The sequence below is a fragment of the Mustela putorius genome, unplaced genomic scaffold (assembly GCF_011764305.1).
Source record: "Mustela putorius furo isolate JIRA1106 unplaced genomic scaffold, ASM1176430v1.1 tig00000695_pilon_pilon_pilon, whole genome shotgun sequence".
NCBI lineage: Eukaryota > Metazoa > Chordata > Mammalia > Carnivora > Mustelidae > Mustela > Mustela putorius.
This window is the reverse complement of record NW_025421447.1, coordinates 10,325,720-10,341,378: the sequence shown is the minus strand read 5'-3', so window position 1 is coordinate 10,341,378 and position 15,659 is coordinate 10,325,720. Positions and strand designations below refer to the sequence as shown.

At 53.1% G+C, this 15,659-nt stretch overlaps 1 protein-coding gene across 3 annotated transcripts in view; it reads right to left on the bottom strand.

The window, feature by feature from the left end:
- DNAH9 (dynein axonemal heavy chain 9) overlaps positions 1-15,659 on the bottom strand; it is a 313,471-nt gene that overhangs the window by 31,526 nt on the left and 266,286 nt on the right. For all 3 annotated transcript variants that reach the window (XM_045083402.1, XM_045083401.1, XM_004760150.2), the window contains 5 exons: positions 13,360-13,487; positions 10,532-10,759; positions 6,092-6,283; positions 4,892-5,083; positions 2,835-3,005 (listed from right to left, as the gene is read on the bottom strand). In XM_045083402.1, coding sequence (XP_044939337.1) covers positions 2,835-3,005; positions 4,892-5,083; positions 6,092-6,283; positions 10,532-10,759; positions 13,360-13,487 — 911 coding nt within the window. The remainder of the gene's footprint in view (positions 1-2,834; positions 3,006-4,891; positions 5,084-6,091; positions 6,284-10,531; positions 10,760-13,359; positions 13,488-15,659) is intronic.

The window sequence follows — 15,659 nt, the reverse complement described above, 5'->3', positions numbered from 1 at the left end:
ATTTGAAATGTTAGTAGCTCTTGTTCTGGAAGTGAAACCTCCACCAACAGAGGGAGAATGCCCGTTTCCCGACACCCTCACCACTGGATACTGTTGCCTTTAAAATTGTACCGTTAAGTGAAAAATGATATTTCACGTACCTTCAAGGAGTCGGGAGTGACCCTGAGAACTGCTGTTTTCATTGGTCCTTCGTACTACTGTGACTTCGTACCCCTCTGTCCCCCTCTTCCGTCCTCTCTTCCTCCTCACCTAAGAACTCGTCGTGTATTAGCAAGATCGCCCCGTTCCCAGTGAGTGTGGCAGAATTGCTCTTAGCTTGTCTCTGACTTCGTTCACGGTGTTTTAAGCTTTGCACATCTTTTAAATTTTTCTAGTCACCAGATTTGTTAATCGTTATCGATTTGGAGTTGTTTTTAAAAAGTTTTGTATATGGGACGCCTGGGTGGCTCAGTTGGTTAAGCAGCTGCCTTCGGCTCAGGTCATGATCCCAGCGTCCTGGGATCGAGTCCCACATCGGGCTCCTTGCTTGGCAGGGAGCCTGCTTCTCCCTCTGCCTCTGCCTGCCACTCTGTCTGCCTGTGCTTGCTCTCGCTTCTCTCTCTATGACAAATAAATAAAATAAAATAAAAAAAAATCTTTAAAAAATAAAAAAAAAATAAATAAAAAGTTTTGTATGATCATAAACTCATTCACCAGGTTTTCTTTCAGTACTTGTTACGTTTTCATTTAAAAATATTTCATTGTGGCCATCTGAAAGGTGCTGTGGTACGAGGAGTCAGAGCACCTGTTTCGCTTTCCTCAACAGGACAAGCCACTTGTCCAATACTAGGGAAATCCAGTAGTCAAGGGCCTGTGGGGGACACAGACCTCCTCATCCCCTATACAGGAAGGGTGTAGGTTTGAGGGAGGCCCTGCAGCCAGGGCTGGATTGTGTCCCCCTAAAGCACATGTTTTAAGATACCCCCCGCCCCAGTATCTTAGAATGTGACTGTGTTTGGAGACAGGGCCCTTAAAGAGGCAATTAAATTAAAATGAGGCTATGAGGGGCCCTTACTCAATCTGACTGGCGTAGGAAGAGGACAGATGCACAGAGAGACACAACAGGGGCCCATGAGCTCAAGGGGGAGGCCTCACGAGGCCACAGGAGAAGACCACCATCCACAGGCCAAAAGAGAAGCCTCAGAAGAAAAGCAACCTTGCTGACACCTTGATCTTGGACTTCCAGCCTCCAGAGTGGTGGGATAATACACTTATTGTCCAAGCCTCCTGGTCTGTGGGACTCGGTGATGGCAGTTGGGCAAATTAATGTGGCCAGGCACCCCCTGATGAGTAGAGGCACTTGGGGACAGCAGTTCCAGCTCAGGTCATCGGAGGAGCCCACAGAGTCCCCAGAAGAACATCCAAGCGGGGCCTGAAGACGGTGGGAGGCAGCCGTGTCTGCCCCCCATTGCCCGCCTTGATGCCTGGAGGCCCAGCGGGACACCTGTCCCAGGTTATTCAGATGGAGGTGGGCAGGGGGCAGATCTGCGCCGTGTGCCCCTCTAGGTCACCTCCATGTTCTCTGTTCTTTGCGGCTGCGCTGAGCTGTTGTGTCGGTGTGAAGGAGGACGTGGGAGCCCAGCGCTCAACACACACACACACACACACACACACACACGTCATTCCTGGAGCTGGACACGGGGGATGAGGACCTTCCGCGAACCGGCAGCTTCTTGGAACCCTGCCCGGAGAACCCTGTCTTTTCCTTGCGTAGCCCTGGCCTTTTTCAGCATTAGGGCTGGAACAGTTTTCATTCCAGCTGGCTTGGCTTCTGGGCGGCATAACCTTTCTTCTCCGATTCTATCTGACGCCATCTGATAGTGGGGTCGGCTGAGCAGTGTGACGCAGAGCAGCCTTCTCGAAGGACGCTCACCAGCCGGGTCACCAGGTTCCTGTGCCTAACCCGACTCCAGAGGCACAACTCCAGGCTCCTGGGCTCGCCCGGGGGTGTACTAAGATCTGAGGACCACCCCATGGTACCACTCCACACCTCTGAACAGAAGTCCGGCTACTTCACTAGGAGGCGGGTTGTTTTCCAAAAATCAATCCCTGGAGCCTAGAAGTCAGTAACCACCCAGCTTCCCGATCTTCAGTCTTTCCTCGTAAACCCAGTTAAAGGAATCCAGGCAGGACTAGGGAGCGGAATAGGGTGAGTGAGGGACATCGCTCAGGGAGAAGTTTCGCTGCGGCTCCTTCCTGTTCTGCCCTCACAGCATGCACCCCAGGAGCAGAACACTCAGATCACCTCCGGGGGTGTGACCTCACCCCAAACCTGACCCCAGTCTGCCCTTCTGCCTTCCTGACGTTTCTGCAAGTCCCGTGCCTGCAGCCCTTCCTCACCTGTGTGTCGGAAGACTTCCTGATCCAAGTTCACGCAAAAAGAAGGCATTTTTGTTTTCGAGTGACTCCGCCCAGCGAGCCTCTAGTTGGTGGGGTGCGGGTGGCTCTCGTGAGTGCAGCCCTGACCCCACACGGGGTCAGCTCATTAGGAAATCATGAGGTCCCTTCCTAGCTCCCCACACCCACCGCTGTTCCTGCCTTTCTTCTTTTGGGCAGAGAAATGGACTAGAGATGGTCTTTCGGTGAACGAGAGAAGCAAACCAAGCCCCGTGGCAGGTGCCTCTGGTGACTAAGCCGGATGACCAGTGCAGTGGGTCAAGCCATGCGGCCACAAGCAAGCGGAAGGTGTGCAAGGCATGGTCTCCGGGGCCAAGGCGGCCAGCAGGAGGAGCATCTCGAGGGCCGTCCTCGGGCTCCCGGGCGAGCTCTGGCCATCCTCCTCCCTGCCCACCTACCTTTTCTTCCCTCGTGGCGCCTGCTCCGGCTCCGGCATGACCGTCCCGGGGCTGCAGCTCCAGCACCGTGCGGAAGAGCTTCTCCGAGGTCTGGGTCAGGAAGCCGATCTCAGCATTGGGGTGCAGGCCGTAGAGGTAGGGCGACTCGGCAGGCAGCTGGTCGTCGATGTACTGCAAGTCAGGGCTGAAAGTGACACAGGAGCCCAGATGCGCCCCCCCCCCCACTCCACCCCCAGCTGCTGCCAGCCTCGCCCTGACACCCTCTGTCCCTGCATGTCCGGCCGGGACCTTCCAAGCCCATGCGGGCATTCTCGTCTTCAGGAAGCACAGAGGCCCCGATCTGTCTCCAGTCTCCCCCGCTCAGCCTGCTCCCAGGTCTGTACCTGTCCCTCCCTCTGCACACCTTCCGAGTCCTGGAGAAATACTCCACTTTGCATCTTACTCGAGCCCTCCTGCGGCCCCCGCCTTCTCTCCCTTAAATTCCTCTCTCTCTTCCCCATTGATCTGATCAGAGATGACAAACCTAGATTCAAACATGGAACTGTGCACGCAAAATAAAAGTGAGAATCGGGCCTTGGGACAAGGCGAGTTTTGCTGTTAACCAGGGAATTCCTGCCTCTGGCAAGAATTACTTGAATTAAAACAGTTTCTAATTGTACCATCCGAACAACACATCCCTGTGCTCAGTGACGGTGGGCCACCGTCGGCTGTCCCTACTGTCTTCTCCGAATGTTTTCTGGGTGCCCTCCGGTTCTCTCCACTACCGTGAGAAAGGGCCCCTCAGGGTGAGCTCCTGATTTGACTTTGATTTCCTACTGTGTCCTCTCGTCTAGGTAAAAGATGGCTCGTTCCTTAAAGGCAAATTCGTGTGTTTAGTTTTGTGTTTCTTTCAGCCCCCAGCACACCCCTGAACTCTTGGTCGGTGCCCTGCAACCACCTATAAGCTGGTGGATTAAAGAGAGATGTAAAGAAGATGAAAATCCGTCTCAGTCTTTTCGGAACCGGCAAACTCCGCCGTTGCCCAGCTCGAGCCTCTTGTCGGACGGCCCCGCGGGCACTAGGGGGCGCCCTTGCACAACTTTCTCTGCCTTCCGGTCAAGCAGTTTTTTAGAAATTCCTTCTTTTCTTTAAATAGTCCTAGTGTTTGAAATTTCCTTTCACAGGTTCAAGTCTTTCTGGTTTGAATGACTTTGGCAGTTTATCTTTTCCAATTTTATCGTTTTTTAACAAAAATATTTATTGAAGTAATCTCTATAGCCAACGTGGGGCTAGAACTCATGACCCCAAGAGCAAGAGTTGCCCCCTCCTCCGCTGCTCCGACTGAGCCAGCCAGGCCCCCTTCTGTTTAAATTCTATGAATTCAAAACTTTCTCTTTAAAGTTTGTATTCATGTTTCTGTGACTGGTATTTCCCTTAAAGCCGGTATTCAGAGTTATTTTTGGCTTTTTTTTTTTTTTTAATTTAATTATCCTTTAACATATCTTCCATGGCAGGCTTAATAGGCAAAGATGGTCACTTTAAAAATAGCTGTGGTCATAGCCAAGGGAGAACTCAAAGTGACAGCCCAGAAGAGCTCCCTGGGAATGTGTGCACGCAGGGGCCTGTGTTTACAGCAGCTAACAAAGAACAGGAGGGGTGAGTGATCTGCCCACGCAGGTCGGGGCCCACGCAGGTCGGGGCCCTCTGAAGACACTTGGAATCACTAACATAAACTTACTCAGAGTTGGCTAAGTCCTTAACCTGGAGTTTTGCTCCTAATGGCTCTGTCAATATCCCGGATGAAAACAATCAAATGAATGCCCCAGATGTTATTTGTAGAGAAGAGTAATGAATAGGGTTATTGAACCAAACATCAACAATAGAAAGATCTATTGTGTTGCTAATTGGAGGCTGGGAATTCTACCTCTCAGATCAAACAGGGCAAACTTGGGGCTGAGCACCACACTCCATATAAGCTCTGTTCTACAGGTCTTTCTTCCCTGGTCCTGTGTGAATGTCCCTGGTCCTACAGGACAGACTTGAAGGAAGCCCCAGGTCCCATGTGAGCAGAGCCTTACCTGATGGTAGCCAATGAGATCCATGTTGCCCGGGAGCGGGAAACCCGGTGCCAGAGACAGGTCTCCTTCTAGCATTTCTGGCCTGATGAATTCCTCCAAATATGTCCTGCAGAGTCTCCTGTCCCAGTCATCTGTGATGTGGCCTCCGTACATGATCTCTCCAAAGAGGTAGCGCAGATCATCATAGGGGACCTGGGAGACGGGGAAGAAAGGGCTCCGCACAGACATCGGGGCTGCCCTTGCGTGTGGGCAGAGTGTAAGCCACAAGACGGGATGATTTTCAAGACAAGGAGCAATGCTGTCTGCGCCTGCACAGCCACAGCACCCCGGGGAGCTCGGTAAATGCTTGAAAACTTACTTACATCCGAGAGTGAGGAGAGGCAAGGTGCCAACCCCCTGGCGTATATGCCTTCCCTCTTTCATGGTCATTAACGGTGGCCAGGAAGTCAGGCTCCACCTGCAAGTCCCTCCCATGGCAAACAGCACACGGGACAAAGTAAAGACCAGGGAACGTTCCTAATTTCATACCACTTCTCAGCATATTCATTTATGGTCTCCTCCCAAGTTCAAAGTGACTGAAATGGAGCAGGCGAAGTTAAGATAGTGATGTCAGTTGGGGAACCATGTGGGGAAAGCCTTGTGTCCGTGCAGAGAATGAAGAGGGGGTGTCTGGAGTGGAGCTTCCCAGGGCCCCGGAGCTGGAAGCTGAGCGATGGCTTGGGGCGTCTGGGCCTGATTCACGTTTCCCACCTGCAAGCGGAGGGGGCCTTGCTGATGCTATGTTTGGTCTGTGAACAACAAAAGCCTGGATGGTCTCAACATGACCTTCTGTGGAAGGGCATGGGCTGTTAGTAGAAGTTTTCTGTGAATTGGACACAACAGAGAAGAGAAAAGTTCTGTGTTGGCTAATTCAACCAGGAACAGGTATCAGGTGGGCATGGTCTGGTGGGTCCTGGGACACAGACTCAAGGGACTCATTCACACCAGGCATGAGTCACTGGTTTGGTTTCCTGAGCTTTCTGAGCCCTAACCTCACCGTGGTGCCCTTCTCGGCCTCACGCTGCTGGCCTTCCTGTACTCGGATTGGGTGTAGACCATTCACACCGCGTGCTCTTTCTCCCTGTGCCGACTGCCTCACCCTTCTGAGGGGTGGCCCCGCCCCTGTCCCCCACCCCGCGGCACTGGCCAGAGACTCTATACCTTTGCGTTGGCCTCCAGGAAGTTGTAGAGCACGTTCACAGAGATGGTGAGGTCCCCGGTGTTGAAGGGGTAGGAACGATTCCATCCCTGTGGCCCGAACTTCCGTCTCTCTGCCACCACCCCGTGAAAGTAACAGAGAGCAAAAAGGATGCTCTTAAACTCCGTCTCCCGGGAGCACATCTCCAGCGTGTCCTGCAAGGGAGGTGTGGCCTCCAACGTTAGCACAGATCTGCTGTTGCGCAGCGCGGACCAGCGCGTGGGTTATGGCGGATGGAAGTTGGCACTGGAAAGTCTTCCTGTAGATCCTGGTTAGGTATGGAGCTACAGTGCGACTACAGATTGCACTGCGGGTGGGCGCGGGCTTAGGGTCCGAAGGGACCTTGGGGAGGGGCTGGGCTCTAGTTTAGAATCTGAGTTAAGGTTTTAGATTCAGGTTCTTACAGGGTTTGGTTTGCAACTGACGTATGCATCCCTGGACGTACCTGTTAAGTCCCCCAGCATAGCTGATGGCAAACGGGGTCATGGGTCATGAGGGTCGCGTGTGACATGGGAGTGACACTTTGGGCAGGGACTCCTATAGCAACATCTCAGATTTCTCCCCTTCCTGTCCGCTCTTCTTGCCCACAGTGGAACCAGAGCAGGTGTGGTCACGGCCGGTGCGACCGAGGGGGAGGAAGGGAATCGGAGCCACGAGACAAAGAGGAACCCCATGCCCTTCGCCATACCACCTGCTCCCCTAAACTTAAGCAGGGGGGACCAGCCACGCGGCTGCGGGAACAGGAGCGCAGAGGGGTCCTGCCTGCCGTGCGTAAGATGTTTGGGGGGGGGGTGAGGCTCATGAAGAGGGGAATAAAGAAGGGACAGAAGGAAGAAATAGAAAGGGAGAGACAGTGCAGAGGAAGGCAATGGGATTGTGCTTGGCGGATTTTAAGGGGGTCGGTGGTGACGGTGTGGCCGGCGGGGGAAGTGTGCGTCTTGAAGGCGTGCATGGACAAGAGTCCTTGCATTGCCTGGAATGAACAAGAATTTCCGCTAAGTGAGACCCTTTGTAATGAGGAAGGAGCAAGATGCAGGCAGAGCCTACAAGGGACGCTTCCAAAGCTTGTGCCAACCGGACTGGGTTGAGTCCTGCTGTTTGGTCCGAGGACTGGTCCTTAGACTTCGCTCACCTGGGCGGAAGCAGAAGAGACAGGACCAGTTCAGCTTCTACTAACTCTGACTCTTCCATGATGAGCCCAGGACAGTCCCTATCTCTCCCTGGACATGTGGCGGCCCCCCTGTGCCTTTGCTGGGTACCATATTGGTCACAACGCTATGGCTAGGAAAGGTCAGAGGTGGCACAGAAGGACAAGTCACTGCCTATGCGAGCAAGACCTTAACTGCCTTCTGGATATAGGGTGCTTCCTTTGTTACTTTTTTTTTTAAATGAGGAAATACTTTATTTTTTTATTTTTAAGGTTTTATGTATTTATTTGAGAGAGAGAGAGAAAGGAGAGAGAGTGAGTGAGCATGAGTCGGGGTGGGGGGGGGTGGACAGAGGCAGAGGGAGAAGCAGGCTCCTGCTGAGCTGGGAGCCCGATGTGGGACTGGATCCCAGGACCCTGGGATGGTGACCTGAGCCGAAGGCAGACGCTTCACCGACTGAGTCACGCAGGCGCTGGGCTCTGCTAAAAAAGGACTTGAAGCACAAAGACAAGAGTCCTGGTTGACGGTGGCACACTCCAACAAAATCAGAAGAGAATGACCGTCCCCAACAGCAGGGTCAGCAGGGATCCAAGAGCTCAGTTCTGTCATTTGTCCCTTAAATGACTAAAATAGGGCTCTGAAGGAACAGAGTGAATACGGGGTGGTAACCGGGCCTCTGTTTTGGGGCACTTAATAAAAGCAGGATGGAACACTGAAAACACCTGTGAGCAACGGCTGTATCCCACATCTCTCTCTCTTTCTCAGAATGAGTTCCCGAAGATGGCTATAAATGGCCCAAAGCCCAACGGTGGGAGGGCCTGAAAAACCAGGAAAAGCCTACATCCTTTGGGATTTATTTCCGTGGTAGCCCCGATGGGGCTTGCAGGGACAGAAACCCAAGAACGAGGGTCTGGGGAGAGGCTGAGAGGTGAAGCCAGAAGGCCTTCATAGATGGTGATGGTCCCACTGAGGCACAATATTGTAATGTTAATTACTAGGAGGCTCAGCATCTGAGACACCTTCTGACCCTTCTCCCTGGATCTTTCCAAGACCCTCGAGGCGAAAGGTCAGAGAGGGGTCTGTGTGTCCTTCAAGAGAGTTAGCTAACTGCCTCCCAGTGCCTTTTACTTTTCAGTTATGAATCCAAAAAAAAAAATTCCTGGTAGAGTACACAACATACAATTTATCGTGTCAACCATTTCTAAGTGTCCATTTCAGTGGTGTGATGTGTGTTCACACTGTTAGGCAACCAGACACTTTTAGGGGCAGAAAGAATTTTGTTTTGTTTTGTTTTTATATTTAGCTCAATTTTTTTTTTAAATAAACATATAATGTATTATTAGGCCCAAGGGTACAGGTCTGTGAGTCACCAAGTTTACACACTTCACAGCACTCACCATATCACATACCCTTCCCCAATGTCCGTAACCAACCACCCTCTCCCAACCCCCCTCCCCCCAGCAACCCTCAGTTTGTTTTGTGAGATTAAGAGTCTCTTCTGGTTTGTCTCCCTCCTGATCCCATCTTGTTTCATTTATTCTAGAAAAAATGGTTTTGCTTGGAACCAGACACTGCCTCCTGGACAGAAGGCTGTAGGTTTCAGACTTAAGAAAGTTACATTTCTCCTACATGAAATATGAAATGTGGAAAATTTAGAAGTTCTGACCATTGGTATGGAGTACTTAGGAATTTAGTGAAGGCTTATTTAAGGAGAAAAAAAAAATAAGCACTTAAAGGATAGGGAAGAAAAGGCCCATGAACGAGACAGCATCCTATTTTCTATTCTGTTGCAACAAGCAGGGGTTTCTTAATAAAACGTCAAACAAAGAGATCTCGAGTCTCCTGGTAACATTCCCCCACTCCCTGTTCCAGACTGTGAGTGGGTTCTGGAGTTGGGGTGGGAAAGGGATTGAGAAAGGAGGCTGGCCACACTTTGCTTCTCCTTGGAAGCTTTCCCCTCCAAGCGGGGCTGCATGATCTCCAAGCGATGGGGGATCTCACACGCTCAAGGAAATCTCCTCAGATCCTGACTACCATATAGCCGTCAAGTTTCAGTCAGACCAGACCCCAGCGGGCCCCCAGTCCTGGTGGTTTACGTTGGGTTAGTGACAAGAGTCCTCCTTCAGGTTCCCAAGGGGACCGCTCTGGGACTGGGGGTGAGTCTGTGAGTGTGGGGTCTGTGGAGCCAGAGGTCTGCAGGGGGCTGTTAGAAGGCAACGTCTGAGAGGACAGATCCTAGAACCCTCCCTTGGACTCCACCAAGGCCCGAGGTGACGGATGGACTTCGAGGTGGCTCCATAGCCCCGGATCTCCTGGCTCTCACATCTTTGTGGATTCCACTTCCCAGGTAGCGGGAGCTCTCCCAGGAAGAGGCAGCAAGACAGGACGCCTTCCTGAGATGGTGCAGAAAGCCTGAGCCGCAGACTTCACAAGTCACCCTCACATACTAAGTCAGTAGCCCACGGACCCCTGTGCCTTTAAATCCACGCTCTGCAACACAAGTCTCAGACTCCCGCTAAAGGAAGGTTCTAGTACGCGGTGGCCTACGTCTGAAATTTCTGTCCTGATCCTCTCAGTTTCGCCCTGGAATCCGCTGGAGGCTTGCTAGAATGCAGGTTCCTGGGCCCTCACCCCAGGAGTTTCTGATGCAGGAGGTGGGGGGGGGGTAGGTGGAGAGTCTGAGAATTTGCATTTCTACCAGGTTCCCAGCAGCTTCTGCTGCTCCGGGGACCACGCTGTGAGAGTCTACCACATGGTGACGTCCTAAGGCCAGATCCCCCATCTGACACCCAGGTTATGTGACGTGGACGCTCGGGATGCCTGATGATGGCAGGTGTTCTCGTGGGAACATGCGCACCCGTCCCCAGCGTGCTCAGCCAGTAAGCATGTGGTCGGCGTAGCACGTCCCTTAGATGTACAGCCACACGCCCTCTCCTTCGAGGGCTATCTCCTTAGCAGGGAGACCTGCGCAGAGTTCGCCCACGCCTCTCGCCAAAGACAGACTCCCAAGCTTGGCTCCCTTTCCCCACCCGCAGTGTACTGGGGAACTGAGAGCCGGGCTGTACTCCGCGGGCACTGGGAGGTCCGTCCCAGAGCGGACACACAGCTCCACAGCCCGTCCCCCCACTTCCCGCCCTCCTGGCAGCTGGATGCTCTGGGACGCAGGTCGGACTCATGGGGAGGGGCGCGGCCCGTCCGCCCCGCCCCCGTCCGGTCCGCCCCGCCCCCCGCCAGCCCCCCCGCCCCGGGTGGTACCTGAGAAAAATTGTCCAGGGCCTTGTGCAGGTTGGCATGCATGCCTGTGGGAGGCTCGTTGGTGATCTTGATGGCGTTCTCCAGGATGCCCTGAGGGATGACGTGGCCCTCCGGGGAGGGCGCGGGCTCTGCGCTGATGAAGACCCTGAGGTCCGGGTGGCTGTTCTCCGCGTGCTCTGCCAGCTTCTCCTCTAGGGTGCCGAGCCACTTGGCCACCAGGTGGATGTTCTAGTGGGAAGGAAGACCCCCCCACCCACCCCACGCAGGTATCTGCTTAGTTTTGTTAGCGGCAGACGGTTTCAGGAAGGCAGCAGTGTGGGGCAGGGGGCTGGCCTTCAAATAAAGCTCATGGCAGCAGGTGTCTTGGGTTCCCAGTGATGGGACCTGGCCGTCTCTGGCAACTGAACCCTATTCTCTTGATCTCCCAAGTCTCTCCAGCACACTGGGCTCAAACCTGACGCTGCACAGCGATTCCCTGCAGGCCTTCTCAAAAACAAGATCCTTGGGGCTCCTGGGTGGCTCAGTGGGTTAAAGCCTCTGCCTTTGGCTTGGATCAGGCTTGGATCATGGTCTCAGGGTCCTGGGATTGAGCCCTGCACTGGGCTGTCTGCTCAGCGGGGAGCCTGCTTCCTTTCCTCTCTCTCTGCCTGCCTCTCTGCCTACTTGTGATCTCTGTCAAATAAATAAATCTTTTAAAGAAACAAAAACAAAACAAAAAACAAGATCCTTGGGTCTAGGGCAGGCCCGAGCATTTGCATTTCTACTAAGATCCGGGCAGAGCTGAAGGTGCTGGGCTACATTGGGAGACTGGAACACACGGTCCAGACGCTCCAAATCTCGACCCCCACCTCTGACATGGAGGATTTGAACCCTTGATAACTCAGAAGCGGGGCCCATGGACTTGGAGTGTTGCCTTCCCTAGGAGCCGTCTAGAAATGCAGACTCTCCGACCCTACCCAGATTTCCCGAATCAGTGCATTTCAATCAGATCCTGCCGTGATTTGTATGCGTGTTAAAATGTGAAAAGCACTGATTTAAACTTCTAGCTAGCTTTCTTGTGTCCTCTCTCCCTCTCTCCCAGCCATTCTGCTAATTGTTGCCAAACTTATCTTCCTAAAACACAGGGAGGCATTGCTGCTCACACGCTGGGAAGGCTTCCTACTCCAAGCCGGGCTTCTTCATCTGCGCCTTCTCTCCCCTGCCCCATGTGATTCCTGTCTGTCTATCTGTCTATCTGTCTGTCTGAACCTACACTTGTTTCTCAGCACTACTTTGCAGAATCCAGGACGTAGGCAGGATGGCTCCTTTGTGGCAGGTTCCATTATGATGGAGAGAAAACTCCAGAAATACTGGAGGAAGCCTGCCCACAGAGCCTTAAATATACGGATCGGCATGGAGCACGGCACTTGGCCCCAGCAGCTGGTCTCTGGGCACTGCTTTCTTTTCTATAAAAGGAGAAAGAACAAGAATATTGGCCCTACTTCTTTCACAGACTTGCTGCAAAGGACCAAAGTTAATGGGTTTGAAAGGGCTTTGTGTGCCGTAACCACTACATAAGTGTGAGGGGCAGCTGCCGAAATGAGTGTTTGTTAAGGAATTCATTTGTAAGCCCTGTGTTGGAGCCGAGGCTCCAAAGCGCTGCCTGGGAAAGCCAGGGCCACCTTAGCCAGGCCCTCCACTCCTCCTGCAGGAATTCCAGTTCCCGAATTTAAGTTGGGAGAGCTCTCAGGAAAGGACATCAGCAGATGCAAGCCATTCTGGGGTGGCTCTGTGCCAAGGGAGGAAAGGCTCTCGGCCGTCCGTGTGGCTGGGTGGGTCCCTGAAGGATAAGGGCCCAGGATGGGGTCTCATCCTGCCAGCCTGTGAGGGAGGAAGTGGGATCCCAAGCTGTCACTGTCTGTTCTCTTGAGGTTCTGGACAAAGAGCCCCAGGGAAAGGAAGGACGAAGCCCCCCAACTCTGGGTTCTCGCTGTGGCCAGTGGTGACGCAGTGAGGGGTCAGGAGACAGAAGTTCTAGGGACTCAGAGCAAGGACGGGATGGGGGTGACCTTTCTTGTTTGTTTATTTTCCCTTGCACTGATCTCTTCCTCGAGTCTGTCACCGAGCAGGCTTTCGGAGAGTGTTGCCTCTGTCTGCCCTCGGCGCTGGGCGCCAAGGGGATTAAGGAGCAGGTGTCTCCTTAAGGGAATGTAGTGAAGGGCACGGTCGTCAGGTAAGTCCCTTCAGCTCAGCCAGGGCACCCCAGTAGAGCTCTGGCCCAGCCCCAGCTCCCCGGCAAGGTGCATAAGCCAGGGATGAGGGGACAGGTGGCGACAGGAGAGGGGCGGCCCTTATGTCTTGGGAGTTCGGTGAAGTGAGCAGCAGGAGGCATCCCAGACGGGCGCCCGCCGGCATGAGCTCCGGCTACAGAGGCAGAGCTCCAGTTACATGTGTGCTGTCGTGGTCACGCGGGTAACCGAGAACACAGAACATGGGGTACAGCAGAAGGGCGGAGTGGTGGAAAGTTCTGGGATACATCTGGGAAGAGGTTCCCCTACCAGACCCCATTCCCACGGTCTTCAGCTGGATACCTACTCCCCGAGGAGGCCCCAAACAGGAAGTTAGGGGGCCACGGGGCTGTGAGAGGCAGGGGACAAGGAGTCGTGGGGAGCGGTGGGGAGGACCCCAGAGGAGGGACGGAGAGAGGATCAGACAGTGAGATGGGCAGGGGTGTGGAAGGAAAGGCAGGGGAGAGAGGCGGAGAGGACGGAGGAGCCCAGAGATTGCCCTGTGAGCTCCAGACAGCGGTGGGGCCAAGAATGACCCTGAACAGGGCACAGGGGTCATACCTGCAAGATAACCCAGTGACCTTTCTTGGCAGCCAGGTCCAGCGCCGCCTCAGCCACCACCTCCTGTCCTTGCCCCAAAGACACGTTGTGGAAGTTCCTGTTGTTGAAGGTGTAGCCGAGCTTTCTGCCTGAAAGGGGTGTGGGGTTGTCCTTATTTTCGCTCATGTCCGCCATCTTTGTTGTTGTCCTGTGGTCACGAGGAGAGGCCCATGGCCGTACCACTGCTCGAACCCAGGCGTGCCTGAACGCTCATACCCTTCCCCTCTTCCTCTCAGGAGCGTGCTGCGGGCTGAGGGATACCTCTTCCCGCTCTCTGTTCCCAAACAACAGGAAGCACTTGTCGGGCATCAACCCCTACCCCTCCACCCTCACTGAGTCCCCAAGGGTGGATTGAGGTGATGACGCCCTTCAGTGTGGCTTCGCTGGAACACCAGGCATTGGTCTGCTGCCCTAGAGCCTGAAATGGCTTCCAGGCTATGCATTTTCCCTGGACCTCCACGGGATGGGATGCCTGGTTGGTGTAAGACTCAGGTAGTTCTGGCTTCCTGGTCTTTACTCCGTATTAGCCTCCTCTGCTGTTCCTCAACACGGAGGAATGTCTTGTCTCCTCCCTTTGCATGAGTGAGAGCAAAGAGGAGCAAAAGGCAGGACAAGAAAGGGCTTGGCTGGGCAGGTGGAGATGCTCTGTGTCCTGGGAAGGGCGGCTGTTACAGGGACACACATCACAGCCATCTCACTGCGTGTTCTGCCGGCCCAGGAGAAACTTCACACAACGCAGCCAGCCTCAGCAGCGAGGACCACTTCTGCTGGGATGTCAGCGATTAGCCCCGTACAATAAAGTTTAGAGAAATTACATAATATTCTTCAGACAGAGGATCATAAAAGTGTATCTACGGCCACGCAGGAATTACGGAGCAATTTTCTTCTAGGAAGATAAAGTACGCGAGAGAAAAGAGAAGAAATAGAAAGACAGAAAGAAGATTAAAAAATGTGTCCTTAAACATTTCGTTTCAGGGGAACTGAAATGAAAGATGCAGTTCGATATTTTGTGCAAGAAAATTTAAACAAAACTGTCAATACTGGATATTTCTTTTAAACGCTAAGAAAAGGTATAGAGTCTCCTTCCCAAGTCTGTGCGAGATGAAGGATGATGACTTTCTGCAGCAAGGAAGAGTTATTAGAGATTCAACTGAGATGAGCCCGAGAAACACCCTTATTAAACCATAAATCCTTGCTGGCAATAGATCTGATGTCAGCTTTGGAACCGGCAATATAAACAACTTATTCCAGAGAAAGTACCAGGATAAAAGGTGCCGGGATTATTAGACAGCCTCCGTGAGGTTCCTACTCACAGAAGAGCCGATTTCTTTTGTTTGTCAGGGAGATGTAGGAGAAGAGGTTCTCGCTGAAGATCAGTTTGCAAACCACGGACTGCAGGGACCCATTGGGGCAGAGGCTGGCATGCACCGGGGGGCTCAGCGTGGGTTAGTTTAGGCTTGAGGTGTGGTGATGAGGCTGATGTGGAGAAGTTGAGAAGGGGAAGCGTTGAAGGGACTTGCAAGGACCGAACATGCCGGCCCCATGATGAGCTGGGGCAAACTTGCAGGGTCCTTCCACTGGCAACTCTGAGGCTCTCAGGGCTCCCTGCACCATCACCAGCAAGCCCCTCAGGCCAGACACATTCTCGTGGCTTTTCATCTTCATGCTGTTCTGCACCATGGCTTCTGTGCCTCCCCACTCCCACTACCTTTAACTCTTCTTTCCTTTTCTGATCTTCCTTCCCACTCTCCACGTGGCAGTGTCACCCAGATCGTGTCCATCATAAACCTCCTTCTACACCTCCCCAGCATGCTTCTTTGTCTTGTCTCTGAGGACGTGGCACCTTCCGTGGCCCTCTCCCGAGCTCCGTGTATCCACAGGGCTGGGAGGAAGGGGAATGTTTTTCTAGGTTCCTCTTCACTTGCAGGTTATTTCTTCCCATCCTTGTATAAAAGCCCCCTTTCTTTTTAAGCACGTGTCATTTAGCTATATTATCTGCTAACGTCTATGTTCCTGCCTTCCACCAATTTCCCAGTGAGATTCATTTCCACTGGGGGCTCAGTTCAAAATCTTCCATATGTCCCATTTCAGCATTATCCCAGCAAAACTCAAGGTCACAATGGATGACTCAGCCAACCTCCAGACTCCTGCGTCGACATCTTCAAAGAACCGAACTCCATCCACTTCCGTTACTCACTCCCCATGGCTGTGCCCAGGAATTTATGATTGTCAAGAACCATGGCGTACAAATTCTTCATTCA